This window comes from Gymnogyps californianus, chromosome 1, assembly GCF_018139145.2.
Source record: "Gymnogyps californianus isolate 813 chromosome 1, ASM1813914v2, whole genome shotgun sequence".
Lineage (NCBI taxonomy): Eukaryota > Metazoa > Chordata > Aves > Accipitriformes > Cathartidae > Gymnogyps > Gymnogyps californianus.
In genome coordinates, this window is record NC_059471.1 from 81,070,715 (window position 1) to 81,098,161 (window position 27,447).

Consider the following 27,447-nt stretch of genomic DNA (forward strand, 5'->3'; position numbering starts at 1 on the left):
CTGGGATGCTTGCTTCTCCATTTATTGTACAGAAATCTTAGGCTCCTAATTCAAGTGCGATTAGACAGCCAAAGTTGGGTGCTTATATTGCAAATATTCCTGCCACCATCAAGACTTGTTTCAATCTGTTGTGTTAAAAGAGCTAAAACTTCAAAAACTGTTTTCTTCCTCTTTGCTTGTGGGTGCTACCATTGACTCAGTGTCGTGTGCTCATGAGTGGGAGGTGGTGTGAGCTCAGCGGTTGTGGGTTGGCAGGGAGGTGCCCATGCAGCAGTTTTGTGACTCAGTTGTGATCAGTACTGTTTTAAAAAAAAAAAAAAAAAAAAAAAAAAGAAAATCCATAGAAAATCCTGGATTTAGAGAATTAGTCCAGGCATGACTACTCATTTTGGCAAGTTCCTGCACGCTTGACACGACCTTGGCGTTGCAGTATTCTTTCGAGAGTCGAAAGGCTCAGTGCAACGCAGACACAGATACAGATTTCAAAGCAGCAGCCTTCAGCTCTACAAAAGAATGGTAGGTCTAACAGCACAACCCCATCCACTCACATACCAGGCATTTTTCAGTGGGCCAGTGCTGCTGTGAAAGGCTCACTCAATAAATCATGGCTGGTCTTGCCCAGCCTATCCTCTAGGACCTTTACTTCATCTGTCTAGGCTTTAGCTTGTAATGCCACAGCTTGAAATCATTGTCTGACTCTAGATGCGCTGTGTTAAGAGCTCACTTGCCAGAGGTTGATCTGGACGTCGGTTCCCTACACTGTTGCTTTAGGAGGCAACTTCTCTCTGTAGCTGATTGAATTTTATTCTGACAATAGTTTTGTTACTGTAGTCCCTATCATACTGTTAATGCAACATATCTAGGAAGCAATTAGCAATTGTTAATGTTACACAAATTGCTTGCATCAGTAAATGCCACCGTCCTGTCATGGAACCTAGTTGCTTTTAGGCAATATGCAGTGCTGCTATATACAGTTTTTGTTGTTGTTGTTCAGGACAAAAATAAATTCAGGCAGGCCAAAGGTAATTCTTCAGTTGTACTTTAGCACAGAGGATTATTTTAAAACCTAGTGACTTGTAACACAAAGAATGAATGCAATGGTCTATTAAATAGTGCCACATCTTAACAAGTGTATTAAAGAAGAAAAAAAATAATGTAAAATGCTGTTTTCCATCTGTTTAGCATTCTCTGGATTTTCAACTAATACCAAGTATGACCCATATCAGATTAAAGCAGAAATAGCCAGCCGTCGTGATAGAGTGAGTAATCTTTTTTCATTTTGTAAAAATATGAATTAGGCGTGGGGAAGGGAGGAGGACTATGTGTTTTTCTTTTACCTTAGCATTTACACTGCATGTTGCATGCATTTTTGGAAATATAATATTAAAAACTGCTTTTCTACTCTGACCTATTGGTCTATTAAAATGAGTCTATATTTACTGCATTTCAGTGACTTGCAAAGTAATGCTTTTTCCATCTTACAAGTGTAAAGATTTTTGTCACGGATGTCAGAGGCAAAGTCAGCCAGGCTTTCAGAAATTGCTTTCTCTGTGCGAACTGCCACAAATAGTAAATACTCTGCAGCGAAATTCTTTCTTGATTAAGTGCAGTTCAAACTCACTGTCTTCATATTTTACCATTTACCCATTTTCAGTGGGGTTCCATGGATGTCGTTGAACTCTAGATTTAGCCATTCATTTGGAAGTCTGTTCGCAATTCAGTAGTCATGTTGGCCAAATAGAACTTTTTAGCTGATATGGTCAGAGCTCCTCTACAAGGGGAAGGGAGTTCAAGCATTCTGACAGTGATAGGCAGTTCTATAATAAAAATGTTCCATTTTTGTGTATATATATTTTTTTTTTAAACTAGAATCATGCTTTTGGTACTGTCTTTGCTAAAGGAGGAATAGTTGACTACTTGAATTTCTCCCACGCTGCTTTAGCAAAGAGTCTGCATGTTGGTTTCAAGCAAATTGATATAGCAGTCATAAACAATTATAAAAAGCAGTTTATAATATTAAGCTCTAGAACCTATTTCTAAATTGTATGTTTCTTTTTATTAATGGATAAAACGGGATTTAGCATTCTAGGCATTCAGCTCACAAAATAAATAAAAAATACTTATCTTTGCAGGATAGTGTTCCATTTTCGTTGTAGTGACCACTTTTCACATGAGTGTCTCTGAAAATAAATCCTGTTCACCACCCTTCAAAGGCATTTATTCTATCTGTATATGTTTCTACGTGCTGACTAGTGTTTGCTTGTTTTACATACTCTAAATGTCAGCATATTCTAACATGAAAATAAGCCTTATTTATTTGAATAATATTTAAAGAAAATAAACAAGATTTTCATTTATATAACTATTTCTCTCTGTTCCTGCATCTTAAAACAAAGTGATCTCCAAAGTGCATAGGATAACCTGTTCAATTGAGTGTGTGCATAGGCATTGAGTTGTTTCAGGTAATAGAATAAAATACGCACTATAAAGTGTTTGTGTACATGATATTAGCGATGCATTTTTTCATTTTACTTTTGGTGAGTGTTGAAAGAGTTGGTATGGGTATAGGAGTGTTTTGGGGGCTGAGGTGATGAGTTTTGAGGAAAGGACAAGAACACATGGGGAAGGGAGGGCCCCGCAGGATGGTGGGACTCTTGACAGTCCTGGTTTGCATCCCCAGAACTGCTGTGCAGCCCCTCACTCTTGGAGTAGAGCTGACAAAATTGATCTGTGCCTGGATATGTAGGAATTTTTTTACTGTGGTTTTTTTTTTTAAACTCTTTTTTTTACTCTTTTTTTTTACTCTTTTCTTTACTAATGGTTTTGTCATTTATTGACATACATGTGAAAATCAAGAGCACTCTGGGTAAATTTTGGAAAAGGTACCAAGTTTGATAGCTTGAGAAGAGAGTGCTTTTTTCTTCCATGCCTGCCCCTCTTTGGGCTCTCAGTTCAGTCTTACGCCACCACACACTGAAACACCTCCATTCCCCCCATTTGTCTGTAGTCCCTTGCATCCTCCTCCCCCTGTTGCCCTCGGTTATCTATCAGCTTTGGAGGGCAAGAAGCTATTTCTTTGCAGATCATTCTTGGTGCTGATAGTGCTCTTCTAAGGTCTGCCCAACCTTCTCAGGTAACTGTTTTCATGAACCCACAAAAATATGTTTTTGGAGACATTGCTGCTTTGTCACTTTTGATTTATGCTCACTAGTTGGATCAAGGTAATTGGCGGGGGGATTGAGAGGGCAGGACAATATAAAAATAACTAGAAAATCAGGCTGCCAATTCTGGGAGAGAGGCCAGTTCTGTTGCCAGTGATTTTGTTTTTCCAGATTGAAAAATTAACAGCATTGAATGTTCAGTCTTTTTTTAGGTTGACTAAAGAGTTGAAGACAGTTGAGAGGTGTCTGTCTATTACAAGGGGAGAAGAAAAATTGTATGAATTGAAACTTGCTAGCTGTTAGCATAAGCTATTGGAGATAGAAAACCAATAGAATAGATGAGGAAATTGATACTTTGAAAGCTGAATGTTCTGACAGCTGTTTGATTGGGTCTTAGAATATTTCAGAAAGTCTTCTGTTATTGTAATGCAAATTTTAAAGCAAAAAAAGAAGAGAACTTAGATTATTACTTCGAATTTTTTAAAGTCACTTAAGATTTTGTATTTGAAAAACAATTATTTTTATTATGAAAGTTTCTGTTACATATTATTACTTCAAATTATTGTGTTATATTCAGCTTTCTAGGCTAAAACGAGAATTGGCACAGATGAAGCAGGAGCTGCAATATAAGGAAAAAGGAGTGGAAACTCTGCAAGAGTAAGTTAAGAGTTTGTGGGAGGATCTTTTTTTCTTTACTTTATTCGCCTTGGAATGAATTTCTTAGAAAAGCATTGCCAAAAAAAAAAAAAGGTTGAAACCTCTTAATTGCTTTGCTTCAGAGTTTCTGCTATGATAGTGACGTGGGGTGAGAACAGTGTGAAATGATGGAAGAAGGGTTGGACAGAATTGGTTGGAATGGTGATTTCATAGATCCACATGCAAAAACAGTTTTGTAGGCCCTGTTCTTTAACTCTTTCTGAAGATGTTGTTGAGGTGGAATTAGATTTTTAAAATATTTTCCAGACGTTTTCTGGAGATATCTACCACCTGGAGCGCAGCCCGAAGCACCAAGCCGTAGAGTAGTTTTCCTGTGAACAGTACCAAAGCTTTCTGGCTGGGCACAGTACTTCTCCTGGGGGGGAGGCTGTACACCACAACACTGCTTCTTGCTTTTACCTGATGGTCAGGCTGTCTCATTCTGCACAGTATAGCTGAAGTGTGTGTGTACTGTAAATCTGATGGTCTGCGAGACCTTGGATTTTGTTGCATGTGTGCAGAATGAGTGCATGTAAATGTGACTCCTTGTCTCCTCCCTGTGAGGAAGGTAGCTCGGGGCAATTTGCCACTGCTCCCAGGGCTATTAGGCAGCCTGTGCTCTGTTTCCTTTGTGCTCGCTGGTGGCAAAGGTTGTGAACTGTTGTGGTGACCCTCTCCCTGCCACTCTTCCTGCAGGCCATCAGATGGGAACTGAGTGACTTCCATCTGTGCACTGCTTAGTCACCTACACACGTAGCACATATGCGTGATGCCCAGTGGGATAGGGAGAGAGGTTGCCAGGCCATGGAAAAGATGGCAGGTAAACACAGGTTGTTGTGACTTCCAGATCTGTTCAACAAGGCCAGGGGCTAGACCATATGTTGAACACCTCTTGGATTTGCCTTGGACATGTGGCCATGCACTTAGAGATCTTGGCCTTTTTTCCAGCATGCATGTGAACAAACTGCCTAATGCAGGCGCTTCCTGAAAACGTTGGAACTGTTGCATGTCTAATGCGTTTCGCAGCATAAGTATGGTATCCGTGGAAATATTTTGAGGCTTTGGATTTATTGCGTTGGTGCTACAAAGCATGGGCGCACACTTTTGCTTCAGGAATTCTGGCAAAGTTCCAGGGATCCTGGAGCAGTTAGGTTACTTATTTTCCAACTTTGATTTTGATTGGTATTATGTTAACAAAACGATATAAAGGGAGATACTCAGATTTTACTTTTAAAGGAGAGGGAGTAGCCCATGCACTTCATATTGTGGTGGGGGTTTTTTGTGGTTTTTTTTTAAGCTTTAAAGGGTTCTTTTGTTTTATAATGCATTTTAAAAGCTTTAGAGAAGAAAACTTGTTCAACCAAAATCCTTCATTGGCAGATATAATGTAATCATCTTCAGGCATAAATCTATTTTTATTGACTACACGAAACATTTACAGATAGTTAGGGGAATTGTTAATGTATGATATTAACTGAAAATTAGTAAAATAAAGCACTCAGTATATTGAAACAGCAAATATTTTAAGTAATATTTTAAGTATAGTCAACATTTTAGGGTGGTGGCATAGATAAGTAAGCAGGAACAGAACAAAAGCAATTTTGTCTTAAGATTCTTAATCATATTTTAAGTAAGTAAGAATTGACTTGCCTTTTCTACTTTGTTTGTTTGTTTTTCTTCTCCTGGTTATTGGGTTATTTCAAGGGTATAGATTCAATTGTTTTATAAAAGGACTAACCACTTGACTAGGATGATGAAAGTATTTGAAGGCCATTTGAAACTCAAGATTGTTTTGATTAATATAATTCATTTAAGATAGTCCAGCAAAGTAGTGCAACTTTTTGAAAAGTGAAGTCTGCGAATGATTAAGAATACGAATGTTAGTCTTGGATTTTAGCCCAAGTGAAGTTGCCCATAATCCAGGATGGGGGTATAGGAGAGACATTTAAGAGAGGAATTACTTTAAAGCATATCTGATTAGTCAGTGGTCACTCCAATCATCTAGTTTAAAAGTTCAAGCATGACAACTCAGTGCTTTGGTGCTGCTCTTTGTTGCTGCTGCTACAGTCATTCTTTGTCCCATTGGTGTGCTGGGTGGCATTTGTTGTTGCTTGCTGAAGCTGGGGAGAATGTTTTGCCCGTGCATTATCTAGGATTGCAGTGAATTTTGTCAGTGTTTGTGCCGTGCTGAGCTCTGCTCTCTGCAGTGACTTCACTTGTGAAGCAGAGGCTTGTGGATTTGTTTTTGTTTCGTGTTTTTAAGTAATTTTTTAATTGCCTTTCTGGTGAGGTACATGCTTTCTTTTGAGTATCTTGCTTCTAGTAGGACGTGAGCCAATTTGGAGAATACTCACACTAACAACTGAAGAGAGAAGTTTCTCTAGCCTCCTTGTGTAGTCAGCAGACAAATCAGGCTAAAAGCCTAACTGTGCTCTATGTTGTCCCTGGGTGATCTCTCCCCTCCCGCTTGTATTTGTCAGGAGAGAAGAGTCACTCAAGTCAAGTACCAAAGCCAAAGTATTTTAGTTTTTGCATATCCATAAAGTAAGTGTATTGTCTAAAGAGAAACTCATTGCTCCTTCTTTAAAACAAAAATGCTGATTTTTTTTTTTTCCTTTTTTTTTAAAAAGTTTCTTACATCTCAGACATTTCCCCATTTTGTTACCTTTTCTAAATTTTTGGTCTGCATAATTTTTCTTCCTCCTTGTGCTAGGTCAAATCTTCAAGTAACTGCCAAACTGAGAATGGCATGCATCCTGTTCAGCTTTTTTAAAGCCATGTTCTTCGCTTTATTTCAAGTATAAGCCAAGAGCAATATTAGGAGCTGTCACACTTTGGGCTTTACATCTGGCTGAATGTTTGCTTTGAAAGTCTGACCAGAATGGCATTATGAGCAGGTATCAGAACCTACTGCTGTGCGACTCCCTGTGCAACCTCTGCTGGGTATAGCTCTCAGAGAAGAGACAAATTTTATGGTGAGGGTGGTTAGGTTGCTCAGTATTTCCATCATTTTATACTGCTGTCTGATTCAGATGCCTTTGTTAAATGCAAATCTCTTGCATTGACATTTTCCACGTACAGTGTCTGCCTTGGACTGTATTTTGTTTTCTGTTCTTTTTAATTTTAGTAAAATGGCTTAGCCATGTTTGAGGAGAATAAAAAAAAAAAACAACCCACAAAACAACTAGAGAAAAGTGGGATTTTGTGGGGCGGAGAGAGGACTGAGGTTTTTTTTAATACCTCTACAACTCCGATACAGTCAGAATTTCAAACTTTGTAGTGCTGCAGCTTTTTATTAGGACTGTATTTTCTACAGTTTCATCCAAATTTGGCAATGTTGTGATAAGCCTTTGGACATCGTAGTCTGCCTTTGTCCACTGGAGACTTTCTAGAGCTCACTGTTTAAAGCCTGCAAAGATCCCAGCCCGCGCAACGGTGTTCCTCGGCCTCCGCAGGCACCTTTGCCCTGAGGTGTGGCTGATCTTGTCTCAGTCCAGAGTTACAGGGTTAAAGATGAGCCTTTCCTGGAACAAACTCCTTCCTCTGACCTGGCGGCAGGGACTGAGAAGGAGGAGCAGTTCCTCCTCCCCTGCGTTTTCAGTGACCCTTCTGCTCAACGGCAGGAATTTTGGAGGAAGAAGGCGTTTAGCAACAAAGGAAATGAAAACTTGGCCAGTTGGCTGCGAGAGCGGAGTGAGCGCTGAGAGAAGTTGGGAGAGACGGGGAATTCGGACTGACTAAACAATTTGTAGCTACAGACTAGTTTAGAGGATATGAGACCTGACAAAAGCTTTAAAATTAGATTTTAACTCAACTACAGAGCTGTGCTTTGGTGAGGATGGGGGGAGTCTTGCGTATTTGAAAGCATGTGGAGGGCAACAGAGGAACACAGAAACTGCCCTATAGGGCTGAAACTATTGCAAGTGTATTAATAGTCTGTGTATCCTAGAAGCATCTTCCTCAGAAAATGTATACTTTATTCATAGTTTTGTGTATTAGTTGAACGTTCTTTCTATTCATACAAAGGTCTAATCTGTATTTGTATCATGCTATTTTCCGTTAATAAAATGGAAGATTCCTGTTAACTTTGTGGCTTTCAAAACTAGAACTTTATGAAAAGAGGAAAAAAAAATATTAACAGACAATAAATAACAAGTAATTTTGTAAGATACTTAAGTCAGTTTGGGTTGACAGCAATACTGATTTAAGCTCAAATATTTCTGGCAGTAGAAACTTTTCTGATTCTTTGCTTAAACAAATATCAATTCATAAGTTGGGCTCCAAAGTGACGTCCAGGAACATGAATGTGTGGGTAACTGGACAAAAATCTGGTTGACATTAAATAATTTCCTTTTCCTGAACTGCCACCTTGGACCTGGCAAACAGTATAATGAGCAGTTTTGTAGGAGGCATTTTTGGGTCTAACGTTTGGGTGGAATCTATGTTCTTAGCATTAAGGTAACCTTCAGATAAAACCACGTTATCTTTTTTCATGTAACTTTTAGTGAATTGGATTAGTTTTACCATGGTTTTATCTAATCTTTTCAGGATTTTAACTAAAAATTAATGAAGACTCAAGTAAACATCTTAAAAGGAAAACAAAACCAACCAACCAAAAAAACCAACTTTAATCCACATGACATTTAAGTCCTTTCTTGTTCTTGAACCAAAAATCGTAAAGGCTTATATATTTTCTTGTGCAACGTGGGGAAAATTGTGTTTAAGTAGAAAGCTTGAGGTTCAGACTTATTTTGTGTGGTCTCCAAAAGCAGGAACTGTCAGAAAAAAACAAACAAACCAAAACCATGGAAACCCAACCTGCGTTTTCTTCCTAAATATTGTGAGCTGCACAATAAAACCACAGGATTTTCATTCAAGCCTTTTGATTTTTCATTTTAATATTTTAATTTTAAAGCAAATAATCTACTGCAAGTGGAATTTCACTGATTTTGTTTAACTAGCAGAACATGCTGAGTGAGTGTTCTTGACACTCTTAGCTTAATGTAATACCTACCTTGAAACTTTTAGTTATTCTCAATATTTTAAATAGAGTTTGAGTATTCTTGTCATATATGTATAGCATACCTTCTCCTATTACATCTTTTTGTAAACTGATGGCCTGTGTAATGACCAATGTATGTTCTATCTTTAATTCTGTTAACCAGAGACACCTTTTCCTGGAGATGTTCATTCTTAGCATTGGCTTAGGGACCATTACACATAGCACCTTGTTTCTATATACACACTTTGTATGCTAGATTAATGGGAAAATTGAGGTTTTCATATTTTAACAGGAATTTAACACAATTTTCACTAATTGCTGTGGGTAACCTGTTAAAATCCCTTAGCCGTTTGTTATAAATCCAAGACCAAATGGTTCTTCTAGTAAGTTCTGCAGAGTCTCTGGTCTTGTTCTTTATCTATAAATCAAAGCGAATTATCAAGATGATACCCTGGACTAGGCTTCTGCGTCCTGATCTGTTGTCCTTTACTATTGTGAACTGTTGGAAAGAAAGTTGAAAACTCAGACAGTGGATGTCCCACTTAAGATAAGAGATTTTTATGTCAAGATGGAAACATTAGTAGTACTTCAACCTGATGTAGTGAGTAGCATTCTTGTTCCTTGCTGAGTTTACCTTTGAAATCTTCTGGGATGGTCCCATGTGATGTTCCTTAGTGTGGGACGATGATGTCTTCTAGAAAAGATACTCAAAGATCCCCATAGTGGCAGGAAAGCATTTGCAATAAAATTTTAGGAATTAAAAATTAAATTAAATTAAAATTTCTTCCCAAGAAAATGGAAGGCCTTTGTTAGAAACTTCTAAAGCAAGATCAGATAGAAGTCCTGGAAGAGATGTTGCAATGTGTAGTGCTGCATGGAAAGTGTGATAGCTAGACTGCTAATATCTTTATCTTTTGAGTTATTACCATGTAGGTTTGTTTTAGGTTGATTTTACTTTTGTTGCGTGAAATAGCCCACAGACATTGCCTGTAAGTAAGCTCTGTATTAGGACATTCAAACCAGGAAATTTGTTGGTTCTGCAGAACCTGGGTAGATAATTGCATTGCTTTGTCTTTAGAGTGTACTTGGCACTGAGTGCTGTGTTAATTCCAAGTAGAGTATCATTTTATTCCTGGAAATAAAGTGGTACGTGAATAAACAAGAGGTCTTAAAACATCTATGTGCTTTCTAATAATGTGAAAATTCCTGAATTTGTCTTAATCCTTTCAACAGGATTGATCGTAAGATGTCAAGTGCTCATACAAATTATAGGCTGGATGAAGCACAAGCTATAATGAGTGAGCTTCGAACCATAAAGAAAGCTATATGCACAGGTGAAAAAGAAAGGCAAGACCTTATGCAGGTAAAAAATATGCTACTGAACAAATAGCTGCTAAAAAGTAATAACCTACCTCTATTTTCTTGTTTGTGATTGCATTGGGGTTACCAAGTTTAAATAAGGAAGTGGGGTGGCCTAAACTGATTTTTTTGTTTGATAATTGTCAACAGCAGGTAGCTCGAAAGAGGTAAGTAGTTATTGTCTATACTGTGAACACAAGACTTCGTATGCATTTCGTATTTTTGTCTTGGATAATGTACTGTCCTTACATTTAGATCAATGTCTTCATTGAATATAGCTTTCCATTGCTGCTGACTGTATCAAAGACTGCTATGGAGTAATTATGCTGCATTTAAAAAAAAAAATCTTTGTTTTACGGTATTTGTTTTTCATTTTGTTTAATGTCTCTTTGTATTACCTATAATGAAGTAGGACTGAGAAGTCACTAAATGCTAAAATGTTTACCAGTTTGTCTACCATGTTTTTCCTTTTATAAGTATTTCACAAAACTATGTCGCTATGCCACAGTTTAGCAGTTATCCTTTTTTTGCCCCAGACTCTCCTCTTAAGTACCCATATCAAGACACATGTTAATTTCAAATGTTCTCACAAACCCCTCAAAGAGTATGATTAAATACAATGTATACAGAAACTATCATGCAAGCTTTAAATTATTTTATGAATTGGAGCATGAGGATTGAGGGGAGATACATGCCTGAGTAGTGACCTAACTTTTGAATGGATTCTGCATCCTGCTCCGAGCTCCCAGTTGCTGTGTCTGCATTATTAGTATGATGGGAGCTTGAGCAAAGAGCCACAAGCCTCTGCCACCACAGGGACTTCAGTATAGACTTGCCCAAATATGCTGCAGATACAGAGGAGTGACAAGGACAATTCTCTTCACCCAGTCTTCAGACTGCTATGTGGAAAAAGACATCTTTGTTACCTAAGTTTTTGGGACTGTGCTAAATTAATATTGCCATTCAAACATAATCTTTCAGTTTTCTCTGCAGTAGTGTTTTGCTGGTATTTTTTTTTTTTTTAATTGTTAAATGATAGGGGTAGCTTGTAATCTACATATAATGAATTTCCGTAGTTATACAATTATTCAGACTCCAAAGCATTACCCAAAGGTCAGCTGATGGATCACAAATCCTTGTTCAAGTAGACAGAACACTTAAGTCACTATGAAAAGTTTCTGCCTTGGCAACTTCTAACATATTTGATATTTTGCGTTGGTGAAGTTTTAAAGTGATTCTCAGTCTTCCACATGCCTGGCTAGCAAGAAATGATTAGAAAGGCAGTTCTTCATGGATGCATTGACGCACATTTTAGGAAACTAACTGGTAATTTAAAGACTTGTGTGTGAGATCTTGGAGCAGCTTAACTACTGGCCTTGTTTTGACTCCCCACTACTTTTTTTTTGTTCCCCTTTTCCTTACATTTTCAGTCCTCAGTGGCACTAAATCCAGCTGTAAACACTGAGATGCCTTGAAAATCATATCTGTTAAACCAACTTTAAGTGCACTTGCAGTTTCTTTAAATACAATGTTGAGGGAGTTAGAAGTCTAGGATCAAGCTTAGCATCAAGGATTGGGCAATGCTGTCAGCACCAGAATGTAGCAGTTGCACAAGACAGAAGTGAAAATGAAAAGTGTTGCCATCCTTCTTCATGGGTCTATGTGACATACAGGAAATATCAGTCTAGGAGGTATCATTTTTGTCATTAATGACAATCTGTTGTGATAGCATCCAATAGTAGACATATAGTCCAGGAGAATCTAGAAGATAGTTGTTCCACACAGGCCTAGCATGCAAAATAGTTCTGCATGTTTTGTTGCAATTGTCATAAGGGATTAAATGCCATAGTTTACAAGATCTACAGTTGTAAAAATTGTGTATTTCTGCCAACTTATTGTGCTCTGCAAAAATATCTAGCTTTCTGCCTGATTTTTTTTTTTTTAAATTTTGACCAAAAGAAATTAAATCCTTTTTGTTGTCCACCAAACTTTTCTGGGCTTTGCCTTTTTATGACTAGTTGAAGATTATTGTTATGGATTTATTTAGCTTTGTGCAAGTGCAAGTCTATTTTAAGTATCTTCCTAATGAGTTCAGAATTTGATTTTTAATTTCCTATCAATTTTGAAATAGTTTTGTCCTCGAAAGTGCTACATTTTAAAGCTAATGTTGGTAAGACAAGCTTTCATAGCATCATAGAATGGTTTGGGTTGGAAGGGACCTTAGAGATCATCTGGTCCCAACCCCCCTGCCATGGGCAGGGACACCTTCCACTACACCAGGTTGTTCAAAACCCCATCCAGCCTGGCCTTGAACACTTCCAGGGGTGGGGCATCCACACCTTCTCTGGGCAACCTGTTCCAGTGCCTCACCACCCTCACAGTGAACAACTTCTTCCTTACATCTAATCTAAATCTACCCTCTTTCAGTTTATAGCCATTACCCCTTGTCCTGTCACTACATGCCCTTGTAAGAAGTCCCTCTCTGGCTTTCTTGTAGGCCCCCTTTAGGTACTGGAAGGCTGCTTCAGTCTTCCAGTCTCCCTGGAGCCTTCTCTTCTCCAGGCTGAACAACCCCAGCTCTCTCAGCCTGTCTCCATAGGAGAGGTGCTCTGGTCATCTTCGTGGCCTTCCTCTGGACTCACTCCAACAGGTCCATGTCCTCCTTAAGTTGGGGGCCCCAGAGCTGAACGCAGTACTTGAGGTGGGGTCTCACGAGAGCTTTCTTATGAAAAACTTTTTGTTTTGAAAGCTGTTTATAGAGGAGTTCGAAGTATTGTGTAAACAGATGGGGATTTATTTCAGAGAAAGGAAATAGACAATTTCTTACTATTTCTTAATTTAAATCTGGCCAGTGTAAGCAACAGAACTAAACATAGTAGAAGTGACTCAGTCTTGTGTAGGTGCTTGGAAAATTGTAGCTGTCGTAGAAATATGATAATTGGATTGAGTTGTGTGGGAGAGAAGGCTGACAAAGGAAGGAGAGGGTGGTCAGATTTAAAGTGAGTGCTGTGGTTACAAATAAAGCCAAATGTGCAGTGTCACTGCTCCAAAAAAGTGGGTGAACTTTTTATATAAGGGTGAGTAATCAAGGTGCATGGTTGGGTTCCTGAAAGCAGCGTGTGTGTCTCTCTCCCTCCACCCTCCTTCCCTTTCATACTTCTGTTTCTGTTCCAATATGTGCATATGCTTTTAAAATGTTGTCCTTTATCCTTAGGAAGCATTGGAGTTTCTTTTTTATGTTTTTTTTCCTTTCTTTTTTCTTTTCCTTTCTTTTCTTTACCAGTTAAATAGGCTAAATAAGTTAGATAGGAACTGCACTGAAATTATATGTGGCAGAGAGCTCCCAAATCAGATAGCAACAGACAACGATGAAATGACAGTGCTCGTTTCTCTCTTTTTGGGTAGATCTGGCCTGGTGTGCTTAGAACTTCACATCCATACGATAGGCTGGTTTGGCAGTTTCTGTGGGATTGCCATAAACAATCCATAAACCCCAGATGAAAGATGGATTCCTCCATATAGCTGGGGAGGATATTACTCCTAGCAGTTTATGTAAATTGTTTCTATCTAAGAGTGCACTAACTCAGGTTGTAATTTTCCATGTTAGGATTGCTGGAGGCTGTGCTTTCACTTGTCTGACTAGAAGGACTCAAAGCATATATGCTTACCCTAGAGCATAGTCACCTATGCACGTAGATGTAAGTTAAGGTGATGCTACTTGGTGATTGCCACCTGCCAAATGCTATGTAATTTTTAAGTAGTATCCAGGGTTCAGCAACTGTGCCTGGATAGGAAGCCTGGCCAGCAGCCAGGCAGCCCTTCATTACCTGTGAAGGAGATGCTGGAGGGCATCAGGAGCACACCAGGAGTCCATAAAGTAGCTGAAATACAGGGAAGAGTTTAGATTTAAATTCTGGCATCAGGATCTTTGGTGTTACATATGCCTGTAACATAATATGTGTTAGCCAAAGGTGCCAGATAGGACACAGCTTATTTGGGAGAAACCTCAGGCTTTCTGAATCCTCAGTTTTTGTTCATGTGACTGGCTCTTCTTTGCTGGGAAGAGGACATGTTAGATATTTGATGTTTGTGTAGCTGTGATTTGAAATTATTATTTCCATGTTACAAACCCATTAGGGATCCATCTTGATCCTCCATACAGCAGGAGACTGACAGGACTGGATGATTTCCAGTGAGTTTTGAAGAAGAGAGCTAGGCAGGAGTCTGCAGTTTTCAGTTTTCATAAAGTGGAAGACACTCTGGTTTTCTTTTTGCCACGTCACAGAGCAGTTCATTTTGCAGCAGATCTTGGAGGATAAAGGGACATTAGCTAGGGACTTCTCAGCAACGTAACTTGAAATTGAATTTTGCTCAGGTCTGAAGTCTCAGGACTGAGAAGAAACTATTTCGTTTGTCCTTCATACTAAGATGGCACAGTTCAATTGGGAGGTGGCAGAAGAATTGGCTTTTTTGGGGGACCCAAGACAAATTGAGCTTCTGGAGGCAAGTAGCAGTAGCCTTGTCCCACTGCCGGCATGTCTGGCATTGCTCTGCACTGTCCTCTGTCCCTGCCAGTGCTGAGCGCAAAATCCCAGCCCCACTCAGACCTTGTAGTACCAGCGGACGGAGACTGGAGGGAGCAGCATGTGCCCTCTGACGTGTGGCGTGTACCTACATCTCTCCCTGCCTTTCCCTAATAGGAAGAAGACAAAGTGTGTGTGACTGGGGGGGCAGCAGGGAGGAGCACAGGCCCCCCACTCTTGTGGCTAGGGAGCCCACTCGTTCATTTGTCCTGCACCAGGCTGGGTATTTTCCCTCTTTTTCATCTCTAGTGGAGGCAGGCCTGAGGGAGGGACTGGAATATAATGAGAACAAAGGGATGGACCATCTATGACGGAAATGGAGGCCACCAGAAAAAGCTGCTTTTCCTGGCTAGTTTCAGGCCTGCTGCAGTTCCTGTGGATGCTTCCTAGGCTCCAAAACAGGACGCCTTCGTCTTCAAGGTGGCCTTGCTGTTCCTGTGAGCAGCAACCAGTTGCTGTTACGCAGGTTTGTCTTCTTGACTCCATTAGTTGAATTTGTTGTAAGAAAAGGCAGCATTGATATGTTATCTTTTTAAACTGCACTTTGAAGACTGAGAAATCTCCTGGTAATTGGATAGGGACAATATCTGGGGCTTGTTGCAAATCACGTTGTCAGAGCCACTGAGATTCCTGAGGGCCAGCCTTTTCCCAATGCAGTGCTTCAGATTTGTCTCTGATTCTGTAGTTTAGACACTGGAGTAATCAGTTTTAGAGAGTTTTTATGTGTATTTTTAGAACCAAATGGTTTGATTATGTTATGATTTATAAATTGATACAGCTCTTCAAATTTCTGATAAAATTTTTTTCACATAATTTGATTGTACTTTATCTTCTGGTGAGGGGACAGAATTTAATTTTTTAATGTCTTTTTTTTTTAAATGTTCTTTTGATGCATAATGTTTACGGTATCTGTCATAAATGACAGCCTGCACAGTGGTTTTGTTATTGATACTGCATTATCTGTAATTTTTGAAAAAGAGAGAATGCACAATCAGAAAATAAAAGCGATATTAACAATTTTATCTTTTTTAAAAGGAATTTTAAGAACCTGCCAACCAAGCTTGTATTGTCAAACAAGTTATTGTTGTTATTTTGTGTGATTCCGTCTTACTCCCCTTTCCCCTTAAAGACTGCTTGAGGTCTCTGCTTTACCCTCAGAGTTTGTGTCATTGTCTAGACATCTCAGATGTTCCTTGCTTAACCCAAAGTGTAAAATATCTCTTAACTATGTGAATCTTGGGTAAGAGAGCACAACGGTGAAATCAGCTGTCATAAAACTACAGTCAATACAAGGTATTCATCAAGTTGGATGTTAGTGGCTAAGGAATGTAACCTGTGCAGAAGATGGCAAAAGGGCAGGTGAATCACATTTATCTTCCCTGTCAGCTAACCTGAAAGTTGACCGCTGCTAGATTTAAAGAACTGTAAGCCATACAAAAGCTAAAACATTCACAGATTTAAAACAAATAATTTAAAATCTGTTTACTGTTAGATGCATCTTTTAAAAGGAGAGGTTTATTTCAAAGCAAAGCTTCTGCATGTTAGTAACACTAAGATGAATTTTACTTTCTGTAAATAGCTCTTTATAGGCAAGGTACTTGTCATATTTCTAAAATAGATTTTTTTCCTTTGCTTTCTATTAATAAAAGAATTACAAAAATCAGTTTTTTCTAATTTTTTTTTTTTTTTTTTTTTTTTTTTTAAAATCTCTTTTCCTGTAGAGCCTGGCCAAGTTAACAGATGGATTCAGGAATAGCTGTTGTATTACAGATTCCCTGCAGGATCTCCAGCACAATTCTAGTTTGCTCAGTGACTCCTGTTTACCTCAACAACACTGCGATGCTTGTTCTCAGACTGACATCACTGGAGAGGTATGCGTTCCTATGCGAGACATTTGCTGTAGAAAATAAGCTGGTTTTGTACTATAGTGATACATCGTTATTTCCTGTTTTAATTTAAGAGGTGTTGGCTGTAGCAGAACAAAAAATTCAAAGCAATATTGGTGGCGAGGGAGTTGCGTTTGCTTATTGTTTCCAGAGTGTGTGAGCGGTGCTCATGAGTGGTGGGCTTTGGGGTTCTGCTACTTAAGCGTGGCACAGGGGCGTAGCGACGTGCTCGCAGGTCAGTGACAGGTAAAATCAGCTCCCGGACTCAGCCAGCCCAGCAGGGCACTTCTCGCGTCATCACTTTGGTGACCGCAGGTTCATCTCTGAGTAACAGCTCTTGCTGAGGTGTCCACAGACCTCTTCTCTTCATGTCACCAGTTCTGACTTAACTGATACTTGTAATGATGCAGGAAGGAAGAAAATGCTTTAGCCAGCTTGAAGTTGCAGTAGAGATCTGATTGTGCAACAGTGTGAGATGATAGTATTCTGGTAGTAGTGATGGATGTATATTTATTTATTTATTTAAATCTTGTTTTTATCATGCTTGTCATCATTGTTCATATACATCAAAGAAGTAGGGTAGACCTCTGTTCCTTTCCTCTGTCTGAGGCAAGGGAAGTATTTGTTAGAGTCTCAAAGTATTTTTCTTAAAAACTAACAAAACTTCTGATCTAGTCTGTCATACCTTTATGCTCAAATATGCCTTTAAATATGGTATTTGAGAAGAACATATTAGCATTCTTTGGAAATAGTTCTGTGTGAATGAAATTGGGTATTCCAAATAATAAAAATTTGGCTTGCACTAGTACTATGGCAGCCTAGCTGTTCTTGAGCAATAAAACATTTGCTTCTGTGGGTGAGATTGACAACAAAGCAAGATGACAACCTGTTTGTAGTTTGTTAGTACTATAGTTTGGATGTTACTCCACATTTGGTTAGAAATTTTTATTGAAGTATGTAACTTTTTAATTGTAGGCTTTAATCATCCCATTTCTCCTCTATTGTCTTCTTTCACTGCTGACTAGTTGCCAAGTTGGATGTCTCCAGAGGACCTCTACAGAAGAGGAAATCTGTGTTTTTAAGAAGATAGACTTCTAAAGCATCTAAGAAAACTTAGCTAACACTAGACTGTCTTTCAGTGTGTTAGGTAGATGGTGCTTTTGGGATGTCATTTTTTGGACTGGTGGTGGATGTGATTATTGAATTCCAAAGCAAATTACCAAAAGGAACATATCAGTGTTTTCCCATTCACAATACACATTCAGTGCCATCCAAGACAAGCCAAGTACAGTCTGAAAATTGTGTTTATCAGGTATAGGTTTTTTGTTAGGAAAATAAAATAAAATAATTATGTTAGTTGTTTTCCTGAGTTATTAGTAGTGGAATGTGAGTAAAAAAAAGGTGGATTTTTTACATATGTGATGATGAAGAGAGCAAAAGCAGCATTTAGATGAGAAATCCAGAGGTGCAGCAATGCACTTTAATCGTTAAAACCCAAGTCCCTATTTGACCGTACACAGACTTTTTGAAGACTCCATTCTAAGATGGAGAGAAGTCGCTGTAGAAACTGGACTGCATACAGTAGGAGTTCTAGTATAAATGTGCATTCTACGACTGGTTCAAGGATCAGGTGATGTTTTTGTTACAGTGTTCAAAACACAATAATGATCTAAGTGCTGGGTAACACATCACAGTACAGGGAATGTAATCTGAATTACTTCTAATTAAACTATCCATAAAATAGCTGTATCAAGTGGTAAAATATTTCAGTTAAAAATATTCTTTGTTTTTTTAGGCTTGGATAAAGTTGAAAAGCTTTGACCATTCATCAATGATTCTATTTGCTAACCCTTGATTTCCAGGTTCATAATTTATTGGAAGGGCTCATTTATCTTCTCTATTTTTAGCAATAAACCAGTTTTGTATTTCTAAAGCATAAAATTGATTTTTATTATGTTATTACTTAAAGCATTGAGTTTTTTTAGTGAGTCCAGTAAGTGAGACTAATTTATCTCTTCCTTTATTGTGAGAGTGTTTTTAAAAACTCATTTCTCCCTCTCTTTTCCCCCCTCTCCTTGCTCTTCAACTCTGCAAAAGTTTGGGTTTGATGACAAAACAAGACTTGTAGACAAAGTAAGGCTCAACTGGCAATATGAAGAGGCCAAGAAAAGGTAATTAAAGAGAAATTTGTTGTTTTTTATTTTTACTCGTGTGATTAAAGTTTTCAAAGTAGAACTGGAACCAGCCTCCTAGCTGAAAGGTCTTTAGGAAGACTAATTTGCTTATTATTGAGTAGTTCACAGATAATAAAAGCTTAGGTAAACATAAGACTTTATGATAAGATTATTATATTTGTTTGCAGAGATAAAGCTGAATGTCAGCCCTGTTCTACACTTGTATAAACACAAAATTGCAGTAGTTAATTGAACTGTTTTACATTTTTTTTTCCCCTTCTTCTCAAATCTCAATATAAACAGTCTTTAAATTTACACTTATCAGCCTGGTCTGTCAGTACATTCAGAGCTTTGCATACCTGTATTCTAAGTTCAATGTACTGAAGTCGTGAACTCAGTGTGAAGAAAGAATGCAGAACTTCCTGTGAGATAAATGAAGATGTTCAGAGCTGAACAAAAGGGTACATAAAAATAAGTGTTGAGATTGAAAAAAAAATCTGATAAAAATTAAAAAAAAAATTACTTGAAACAGATTAATTCTTCAGTAAGTCCTTCAATCTAATTGCTTATTGTAAGTATTTCTTTTGTGAAGGTCAGTCTTGCAGTGTTTTTTTCATGGCTTTGTAAAAGTAGTTCTTCTTATCTAGTACTATTTTAAAAATGCTATCTACTAGTATAGTTTAGCGGGTCCTCATTTAACCTCATTGTTTTCAAACTGTATCCCACATATTCAGGACAATAGTGTAGGTATAAATGATGACTTGAACACAGTAATTTTATGCACTTATGATTATTTTAATTTGTGCTGTTAGAACATTCTCTTATTAAAATTGACTGACACTTAAAAGATTCTGTATAGTTAACTTTGAAAACCTTAGGTTTTTAATTTTTTTTAAGTTAGGATTTTTCTTTTTTCTTTTCAACTTTGTCTATTTTGCTAGGTTTTTACATCTCTCAGAACAAGGGTTAAAAAAGAAGTTCAATACTTTTGCCTCTTTTTTTTTCACGTTATGGTGACTTTTTATTTGGGAGAAACTGTAATGCTGTCATATATCTTGACAGGGATTGGAAGCTTTATAGGCAATTCACCATTTTGTTGTTCTTGGAAAATTTACCCACATTTGGATGCAATACAGGCTTCAAAAAAAAATTAAATTGGTGCAAGCATGTTAGAGATACACAGCTAAATCTTCAGGATTTGTAACTGGAATGAAAGTCTGCGTTGTAAAATACTGCATGTGAATACCAGTGACTATTATCTAATAAAGGTTAAATAATTGGGCAAAAAAAGGGAAAACAAAAACCTGTCAGTGTCCTGTTTGGTCGCAGGCTTAACCCTTAGCACTTAATAGGGCAGCGATAATTTAGGGGTTCATGACAGTTGCTGAAAGGAGGAGGACAGAATTTAGTTTTATACTGTTTAGTTTAGCAGAGCCACTGGTGCTGTGAAGATTGTATTGAATGTTCTTAGTTTGGTTTTCTGACGTACCTTTTCTATGTGTTTTTCAAAACAATTCTCTTCTTGTGTGTTATTGCAGGGAAAAGATAGAGTGGTAGGGGTTTTTTTTGGTGGTGGTTTTGGGGGGTGGGGTGGGGTTTTTTTAATAGCAGAAGCATTTCTCAGCTGGAAATGCCAAACATTTGTTTATGCATGGAATGCAGTATTTCTGCACATCAGAAGTGAGCTGGGGTTTGATGTTAATTCAGCGTAGAAAATTCGAGTAACTAACCTTCCAACTAGAGAATAGTAATTGCAGTAAGGGTAGTTTTGCTGTCCTGGGATAGCAGCTCTGACAATGGTCCGTTATTTAGCAAAAGCATGTTAGTTGCTTTAAAATAGTAGCCTTATTCTGCCCAGTATGTTGTACGGAAGTAATCAGCTTTCAGCTTTTGAGTGGAACTGCACAAAGCTCATTGCTCCTACCAGTTATCTCTGTGGTTGCATTCTTCATTTATCATGCATTCCTTCCCCTTAGCTTGCTGGCATTTCTGTAGGGCTTTTGTCTCTACTAAATATCTTTGTGTTTGTTCTCCCTTGGCTGGTGAAATATCTACTGTTACTGCACAGTGTGGGTGACGGAATGTGCTGCGATGGATTAAAATCTACAAAGTAGAAAATTAAAATGCTACAGTATGTCACAACTGTAAAGCAGTATATTATGACTACTTGCTTGTCAAACGGGGTGTGGAAACATATAGCAAATAAGTACAACAGACAAACTGTCTTATTTCCAAGTTTGAATGGGAGACTTTTAAAATACACTGTAGGAGAAAAGTATGTCTTTTCCCTAAAAGGAAAGCAGGAAAAAAGCCCCACAAACTGAAAGGCAGCGTGTTGCATTTTAGTCACTTTTGTGAATCTAGCCAGAAGATCATACAGCTCTAGATACAAGCAGAATATTTGCCATGTGTAGTAAAGAAGTTTTTAAAAATAAAAATATGTTCTCTGTGTATGGTGTCTGAGCAAGGAAATGCAGTGTTGGGATTTCTGAATGAACTGTCTTGAGGAATTCAGGAGATGAGACCCAGTGATAGTAGAAAAGTTGGCTTATACTCCCAAAATATCTCTCCTCCCTCATAAAAGATAATTTGATTTTAATTCCTTCTTCAAAAAATCTCTTTAACTACTGAGTGGTTTGGTCTTTGCATAAATTAAGACATTCACATAGCTTTTTTTTTTTTTTTTTCCCCCCTTCAGTTTCCCACTGGAAGGAAGTTGGATAATTTGCAATTTAATTTTTCCCATGGGTATTTCAGATGTTGTGAGCTGTGGGTTCTGACATCTTCACCATGCTGGGGAAGAGGTCCTCTCTCCTGCGTCTGATCCAGGCTCTGGGAAGAGGCGTGTAAATTCTACTTTTTAACTTGCCAATCATGCTGAAGAGAGGCTCAATCACTTTTCTTCTGCTTTTTACTCTTGCCCCCCATTATTTTTAAATAAACTGTACCTTATTTCCATGAAATTTCTTCTCTCAGATCTGTCGGTGTGGCCCTCCAGAGAAGCAGGAGGGAGGGAGGATGGTCTTTTTGAACAGACAGCCCCAAGCTGCCTGGATAAATACCGTTTTTAGTTTCAGTTGCTATTTCAGTGAGACCACCTCTCATGAAAGCATTTGCACACTGGAAAGTGTACCCCTCGAGCACTTTTCTGAATAGACTGTTTCATAGAAAGAGAAATCAAAAGCAAATTGTTTTTCTTTGATAACTCTTAAATTGTGCAGTTCAGTATAATGACTACATGAAGTATATTAGCGAATGATCATGAAATGTCATTGCTGCAGTGCCTCATATCCTGTGACATGTATTAATCAATAGATGAAAAATGATCCCTCCAATAAGAAGCATCAAATTTTTTAACTGTGATTTTTTTAAAAATTTTTTTTTTAATCCATTCTGATGGTAGCTGACTTTAATGAACTAATACATCCAAGCATATTCAACCAGTTTATCTAATTTGGGTGCAAAAGCAGTAATTTGTTTATGCCTTCTGTAAATTTGAATTCAAAGATGTTATTTTTCAGTTCAATTGTTTAAATCGTACAGTGGCTGTCAACAGATTTATTTTAGCCTTGAAAAAGCCTCCTCCTAAGCTATGCTTAATATTTCCACATTCCCTTTAAGACTTAGTTCTTTCTTTTCAGTACAGTTGCTGAATAGTTACTTTGTTGCAAATTTGTTGTCTCATTATTGAAATTAATTTTCAGTTGGGCTTTTAAAAGCCCTAGCACAAGAAGTGTGTCAGTGCAATTTGTGCTTGTACTGACAAAATACATGTTGGTTCGATATTGATAGCAACATTCCAATACTGATACAATAACATAGTCAAGTTTTTTCCTAAAATTCATTTTGTGTAGGCAGGTTTCAAGGTATAATTGCCTAATTTCTAGTGAAATTCAGTGAATTTGTATGCTTTATTCTGCTAAACTAATCTGAAAATCTGATTTAGGGATGAAGTAACTTGTCTGATATCACATAAATATCTGGCTCAGGCATGTCAGCTAAACCTAAATCTCCCAATGTCAGTTTTTAAACATAAAACTTTTTAGGGGGGGTTATAAAGGGAGCTGAGCCATGCTCTTGAACAGTCTTTAAAGTTTTCATTATACCAGTTTACCTGTGAATTGGGGAAAATACTAATTCCTCTCCTCCATTGGTTTTAGCAGGCTTTGAAATTTTCCTGAAGGTGAATACCTAATTTTATCTGCAAAATGCCAGTGGACTCTAAAGGTTTCATGAGTGTCTTAAGCCAATTTAAGACCTCCTTGTTATTGCATCAGGCTGCCAGGAAGGCTGGATATTCTACAGAGCGTACTCGTGTTGTCCGCCAAAGCCACAGTGGCACATACTTGGAGGAACAGCCAAAGTAGACACAGTGGAGAAACTTTGTGAGCATTTGGCTGAGTTCCCCAGCTTCTTGTTCTTTCCATTTCTTTCTTCCCCTTTCTCTAGCCTTCCCTCTTTGAATATAAATCATAATCCACTCTCAAGAGTGTCCATAAATACCAGAAATTACTGAGTTCTTGCACCCTTCATTATGTGTCTTCAGTCCCATAGCTACCTCCTCTGGGTATTGCACATGGGAGAAGTTCCCTGTTACCTGAAGTGGCAGAGAACTGGGTCCAGTTATAAGCCCATTATAAGCCTAAGGAAAAAGAGTAAGCTGGGCTGATTCTATATTGATCGTCTCTGCATATTTGTGTGATCTTAGACGCCGTTCTCCTCCAAATCATAACTGTGGATTTTTTTCTTTATTTTATCCCACCGATATTCCCGTTCCGCAGGTAACAAAGGCCTCAGCTGTAGAGTTGTCTGATATGTCACCCAAAAGTCTAGGCATTTAAATGTAGGGGAGTATTGTTTTTTTTCCTTGGAAAATTCAAACAAAGTAAGTTCAAAGAACTTGTTTAAGATAGAAAAACCAGAAATTGTAGGTTAGGAAGTGCCAGCTGTAGGATACCCACAATTTGTCCCTTTTATGAGCATGAGTTAGAGCCTTTGTATCGCTTCAGAGTATTTCCCTCCCCAAGACACCCATCTTGTTCATAATCTGAGTAATGGTCTAAACATAGGGTTAATTGTAATTGTACATCAGTCTCTTTCACCTCACAAAAAGTGATTTTTACTTTAATCGCGCTTCTCATGCTATATTTTAATAAATAACCTCTTCTAAACTGAAATGTTCTTGAGCTCAGCAATATAATTTCATTAGTGCTGGGTTCGAATAGCAGTCTTGAAAATGAGGTTCTAGATGCTAACAAAATCTTTTGGGTTCCCCAGATATTTCCAATGACAGAAGGGTTGCCCTATTCTGTCTAGGGGAGTCTGTGTAGATATATAATGATTCAGACATGCTGTAAATTCTGAAAATACATGCTTTTTTGCCCCTATGATGTAGTTTGTGTAGTAAACTACTAGCTGTACTGCTCTCCACCCTCATGCTATGTCTACATTATCTTGGGCTTGGCATCATTCTAGCTACGTTAGCATGGCCATTTCAGGGCAAGTTTGCCATTTCAAATCAGTGCTTACTTTAGATCACCAGGTTAAACCTTTGTTATCCCATCTGTGCCCCTCCTGCTTTTCTGCTTAACAGGAACTGTTATATTCATCTCCATTTGAAATTTTTAAATACTGAAATAAGCAGCAAGTTGGTCTGCCTACCTAGGAAACCAGTCATTTGATACCACCTACTCCAGGGTGGAATGCAAGCTCCTCAGCACTTGTTATGCAAGGATGGGAATGGGCAAAATGCCTGGAATGTTGATGGCTCAAAATTAACTGTTTTTTCCCCAGGAATATGTTAAATTGCTGTATCAGTAGGGACCTCAGTACCTGGCATTAGGCCAGATAAAAGTACTCTTTTACAGTGACTACACTTAAGAAGTAGTATCTTAAAAAATACCCAGTAGGAAGGGAAAATGTGTTTGAAGAACAGAGGCTTCATAAAGGATCCTAAATATATATATTTTTTTTCCCCTTTAAATTGCAATCTATGTCAAGTCATTGATTTATTTAAGTGGGTGTTTAAGGTAGGTGAGTGTATGCACTTATGCACTGAGTCTGAAAACACAAAACAGCCACTTTTTTGTAACATACCAGCAGTGAGAATGGCTGGTGTAGTATAGGCATAAAATCTCGCACAGACAAGCACAGTCAAATTGCTTATTTATGCATTTATTGTGTTTGGGAAGAAAAGCTTGTGTTGGGAGAAGACAAATTGCATTATGGAACATGCTTAAGAGGATTTTTTGTTATGTTTTTAGCAGAACTGAACATGACTCCTCAGATATTTTTCTTAGATTTGAGTAAGTGAGACCACAAAAGCCTTAGGGATGTTTTCTAGCCAAGGAGATAAATTTTAAAAAGTTTATCACTGGTAGCTTTTTAGAACAACTTACCATACAGAGGGAGTCCTCAGTGGAAAGCAAGCAATAAAATTCCCTGAAAACTTCCGTTCATTTGCAGGAAATACAGGTTGCAGAAAACTGGCTTATTGGTGCTGAAGTTTCCCTCCCAACAGATTCCTGCATTATGTAGTGTTTTGTGAGTGCTTTTTCTTTGCTTAAAGGGAAAACGTACAGACAAGAAGAGCTAGCTGAAATGCTAAGAGTGTCAAGGGAATCAAAGTAAATACCTGATCAGATTTTGGAACTGTTCAGTGATACAAACCTTGTCCACAGCAGTACTTTTCCCTTTAATAACAGTATAATTCAGTTACTGTATGACGACTTCCTACTTTCAAAGCATTGTTGTAACACAAATTGAGGGGAAAAAACAAACTTTAAACTGGAATGTCATACGCAAAGGGAGTTACGTGCTCTCAACAAGCTCAAGAGTCTAAATTAAAACCTCTTGTGTCGAGGGTGGTGTTTTACTCTACAGCTGAGCGGATTCAGTGGTTAACTAGTGCTGAAAGGGGGGATCCCACCTTCCCCTTTTGTCTGCTGGTACTTCTCTCTTCCTTGTTGCCTGCATTAGCATTTATTTGTCCCTCTGGTCAGCTTCTTAACCAGCTCACCCTGCATTAGAAAAATAGCTAGCAAAACAATTGTGAGGGTTAAAATGAAGGAGGGGGTCAGCCCTTCAGCTGTCTTATAAAACAACCCAGAGACTTGACCAGACACATCTCATCTTCTTTCATCCACAAGCTGTGTAAGAGCTTATGAACATGGTCACTCAAGTACATTGCCAGGGCTCATCTGATTCACACTCACTTGCCAAGCTATGACGACTCAATTGTACCTGAATTCTGTAATTCTGTTGAAAGGACCTTGAGTCTCCATTTGTTTCATTTGACACTGAACACTTGAAAATCGAGCTGTTTACGCCTGCAGGAGCGTGTACTGAATCTTTAACAGCGTAGCAGCCTGAGTAGGGGAGAGGAGGGGCCCTGACTCTGCTCGCTCTTCCTGGCCATGACGTTTGGTTGATGGGGTGAGGTGTTCTTCAGGAAGCTGCATCTGGAATTCATGCACAATAGCTGAGGCATGAAATATGTAGACTATACGTATCGATTCACAATGGTGCTTTCAGTAGCTATTGGCAGGAAGTTGGTTATTAATGCGAGGAGGAGGAAATGGTATTGCAGGGCTTGATAAAGTATTCTGCTTTAGACTAAAATGTAATGTAATACCCAAGTTCTTTACTTGCTGTAAATGAAATCTAAGGGAGGAAAATCTATTTGACAAAATTTGCAGTAAAATTCCTGTTCATATATGAACGCAGTCATTGCAAAATTATTTATATTGATACTTTATTTCCCTTCTCCTGATAATAAGATGGCCAAATACTTTCCAGATGTCAATATAAAATAAACATTGCATGAGGTTTTGTTTTTAGATGGGGAAAACCTTACCTTTGTCATGTCTATGCCTTTTCTTTTATTCTTAAACACATGTTATCACACTGTGGATCTTCTGTGGATCTTCTGTTTGCTTGTTATGTGCTTTTACCTTGCTTTGTTTGTTATTATCTTTTCTTTCTTACCAGATATTTTGGAAAAAAGATTACTTTAACTTACCAAAAGAATGAATGCATATCCCACTCTTATGGCTGACTTTAAATGTGCTTTTATGTATTTATTTATTTAAAGGGTGATAATCTTTTATGGTGCCCTGAACTTTGAATGCTACCATTTCAAAGTGAAGATGAAACTGGTGTACAACTGCATAACTGTTGTACAGTTCTTTAGTTTCAAATGTTCAAAAATCAGAAAGCTAGATATTCTCTTATTTACTTTTCATTTTAACGGTAACGTTCTAAAGTGTCTAAATTGCCCATTGTAAGACAAGCATAAATACCTAGCAATAAAAGAGCGTTCTCCCTGTTATGCTTATATACCTTTTGATTTTGCCAAAAGAAACATTTGTGAAATTTCTAGCTTTAGACTTCTTTGTAATATTTGTAAGAGTTCAAAATTTGTTTTTAGCAGAACATTTTCTTAAAATGTCAAGTGTGGAATTATTCTTACAACTGTTGTTCCATGTAGTGGTTCAGCATATTGAGATATAGGAAACTACTTTTGGCTATAAAGCCTACTACTAAAAAAATCAAGTTAGCTTATTTAATTGCTTGATTTGATGATGG

The 27,447-nt window shown here is 38.0% G+C and overlaps 1 protein-coding gene across 1 annotated transcript in view; it reads left to right on the plus strand.

Annotated features, from left to right (window-relative positions):
• The window catches only part of WWC3 (WWC family member 3), a 102,861-nt gene that overhangs the window by 45,537 nt on the left and 29,877 nt on the right, over nt 1–27,447 (plus strand). The window contains exons 4-8 of the mRNA XM_050897534.1: nt 1,183–1,259; nt 3,739–3,818; nt 10,093–10,222; nt 16,523–16,672; nt 18,785–18,858. Coding sequence (XP_050753491.1) covers nt 1,183–1,259; nt 3,739–3,818; nt 10,093–10,222; nt 16,523–16,672; nt 18,785–18,858 — 511 coding nt within the window. The remainder of the gene's footprint in view (nt 1–1,182; nt 1,260–3,738; nt 3,819–10,092; nt 10,223–16,522; nt 16,673–18,784; nt 18,859–27,447) is intronic.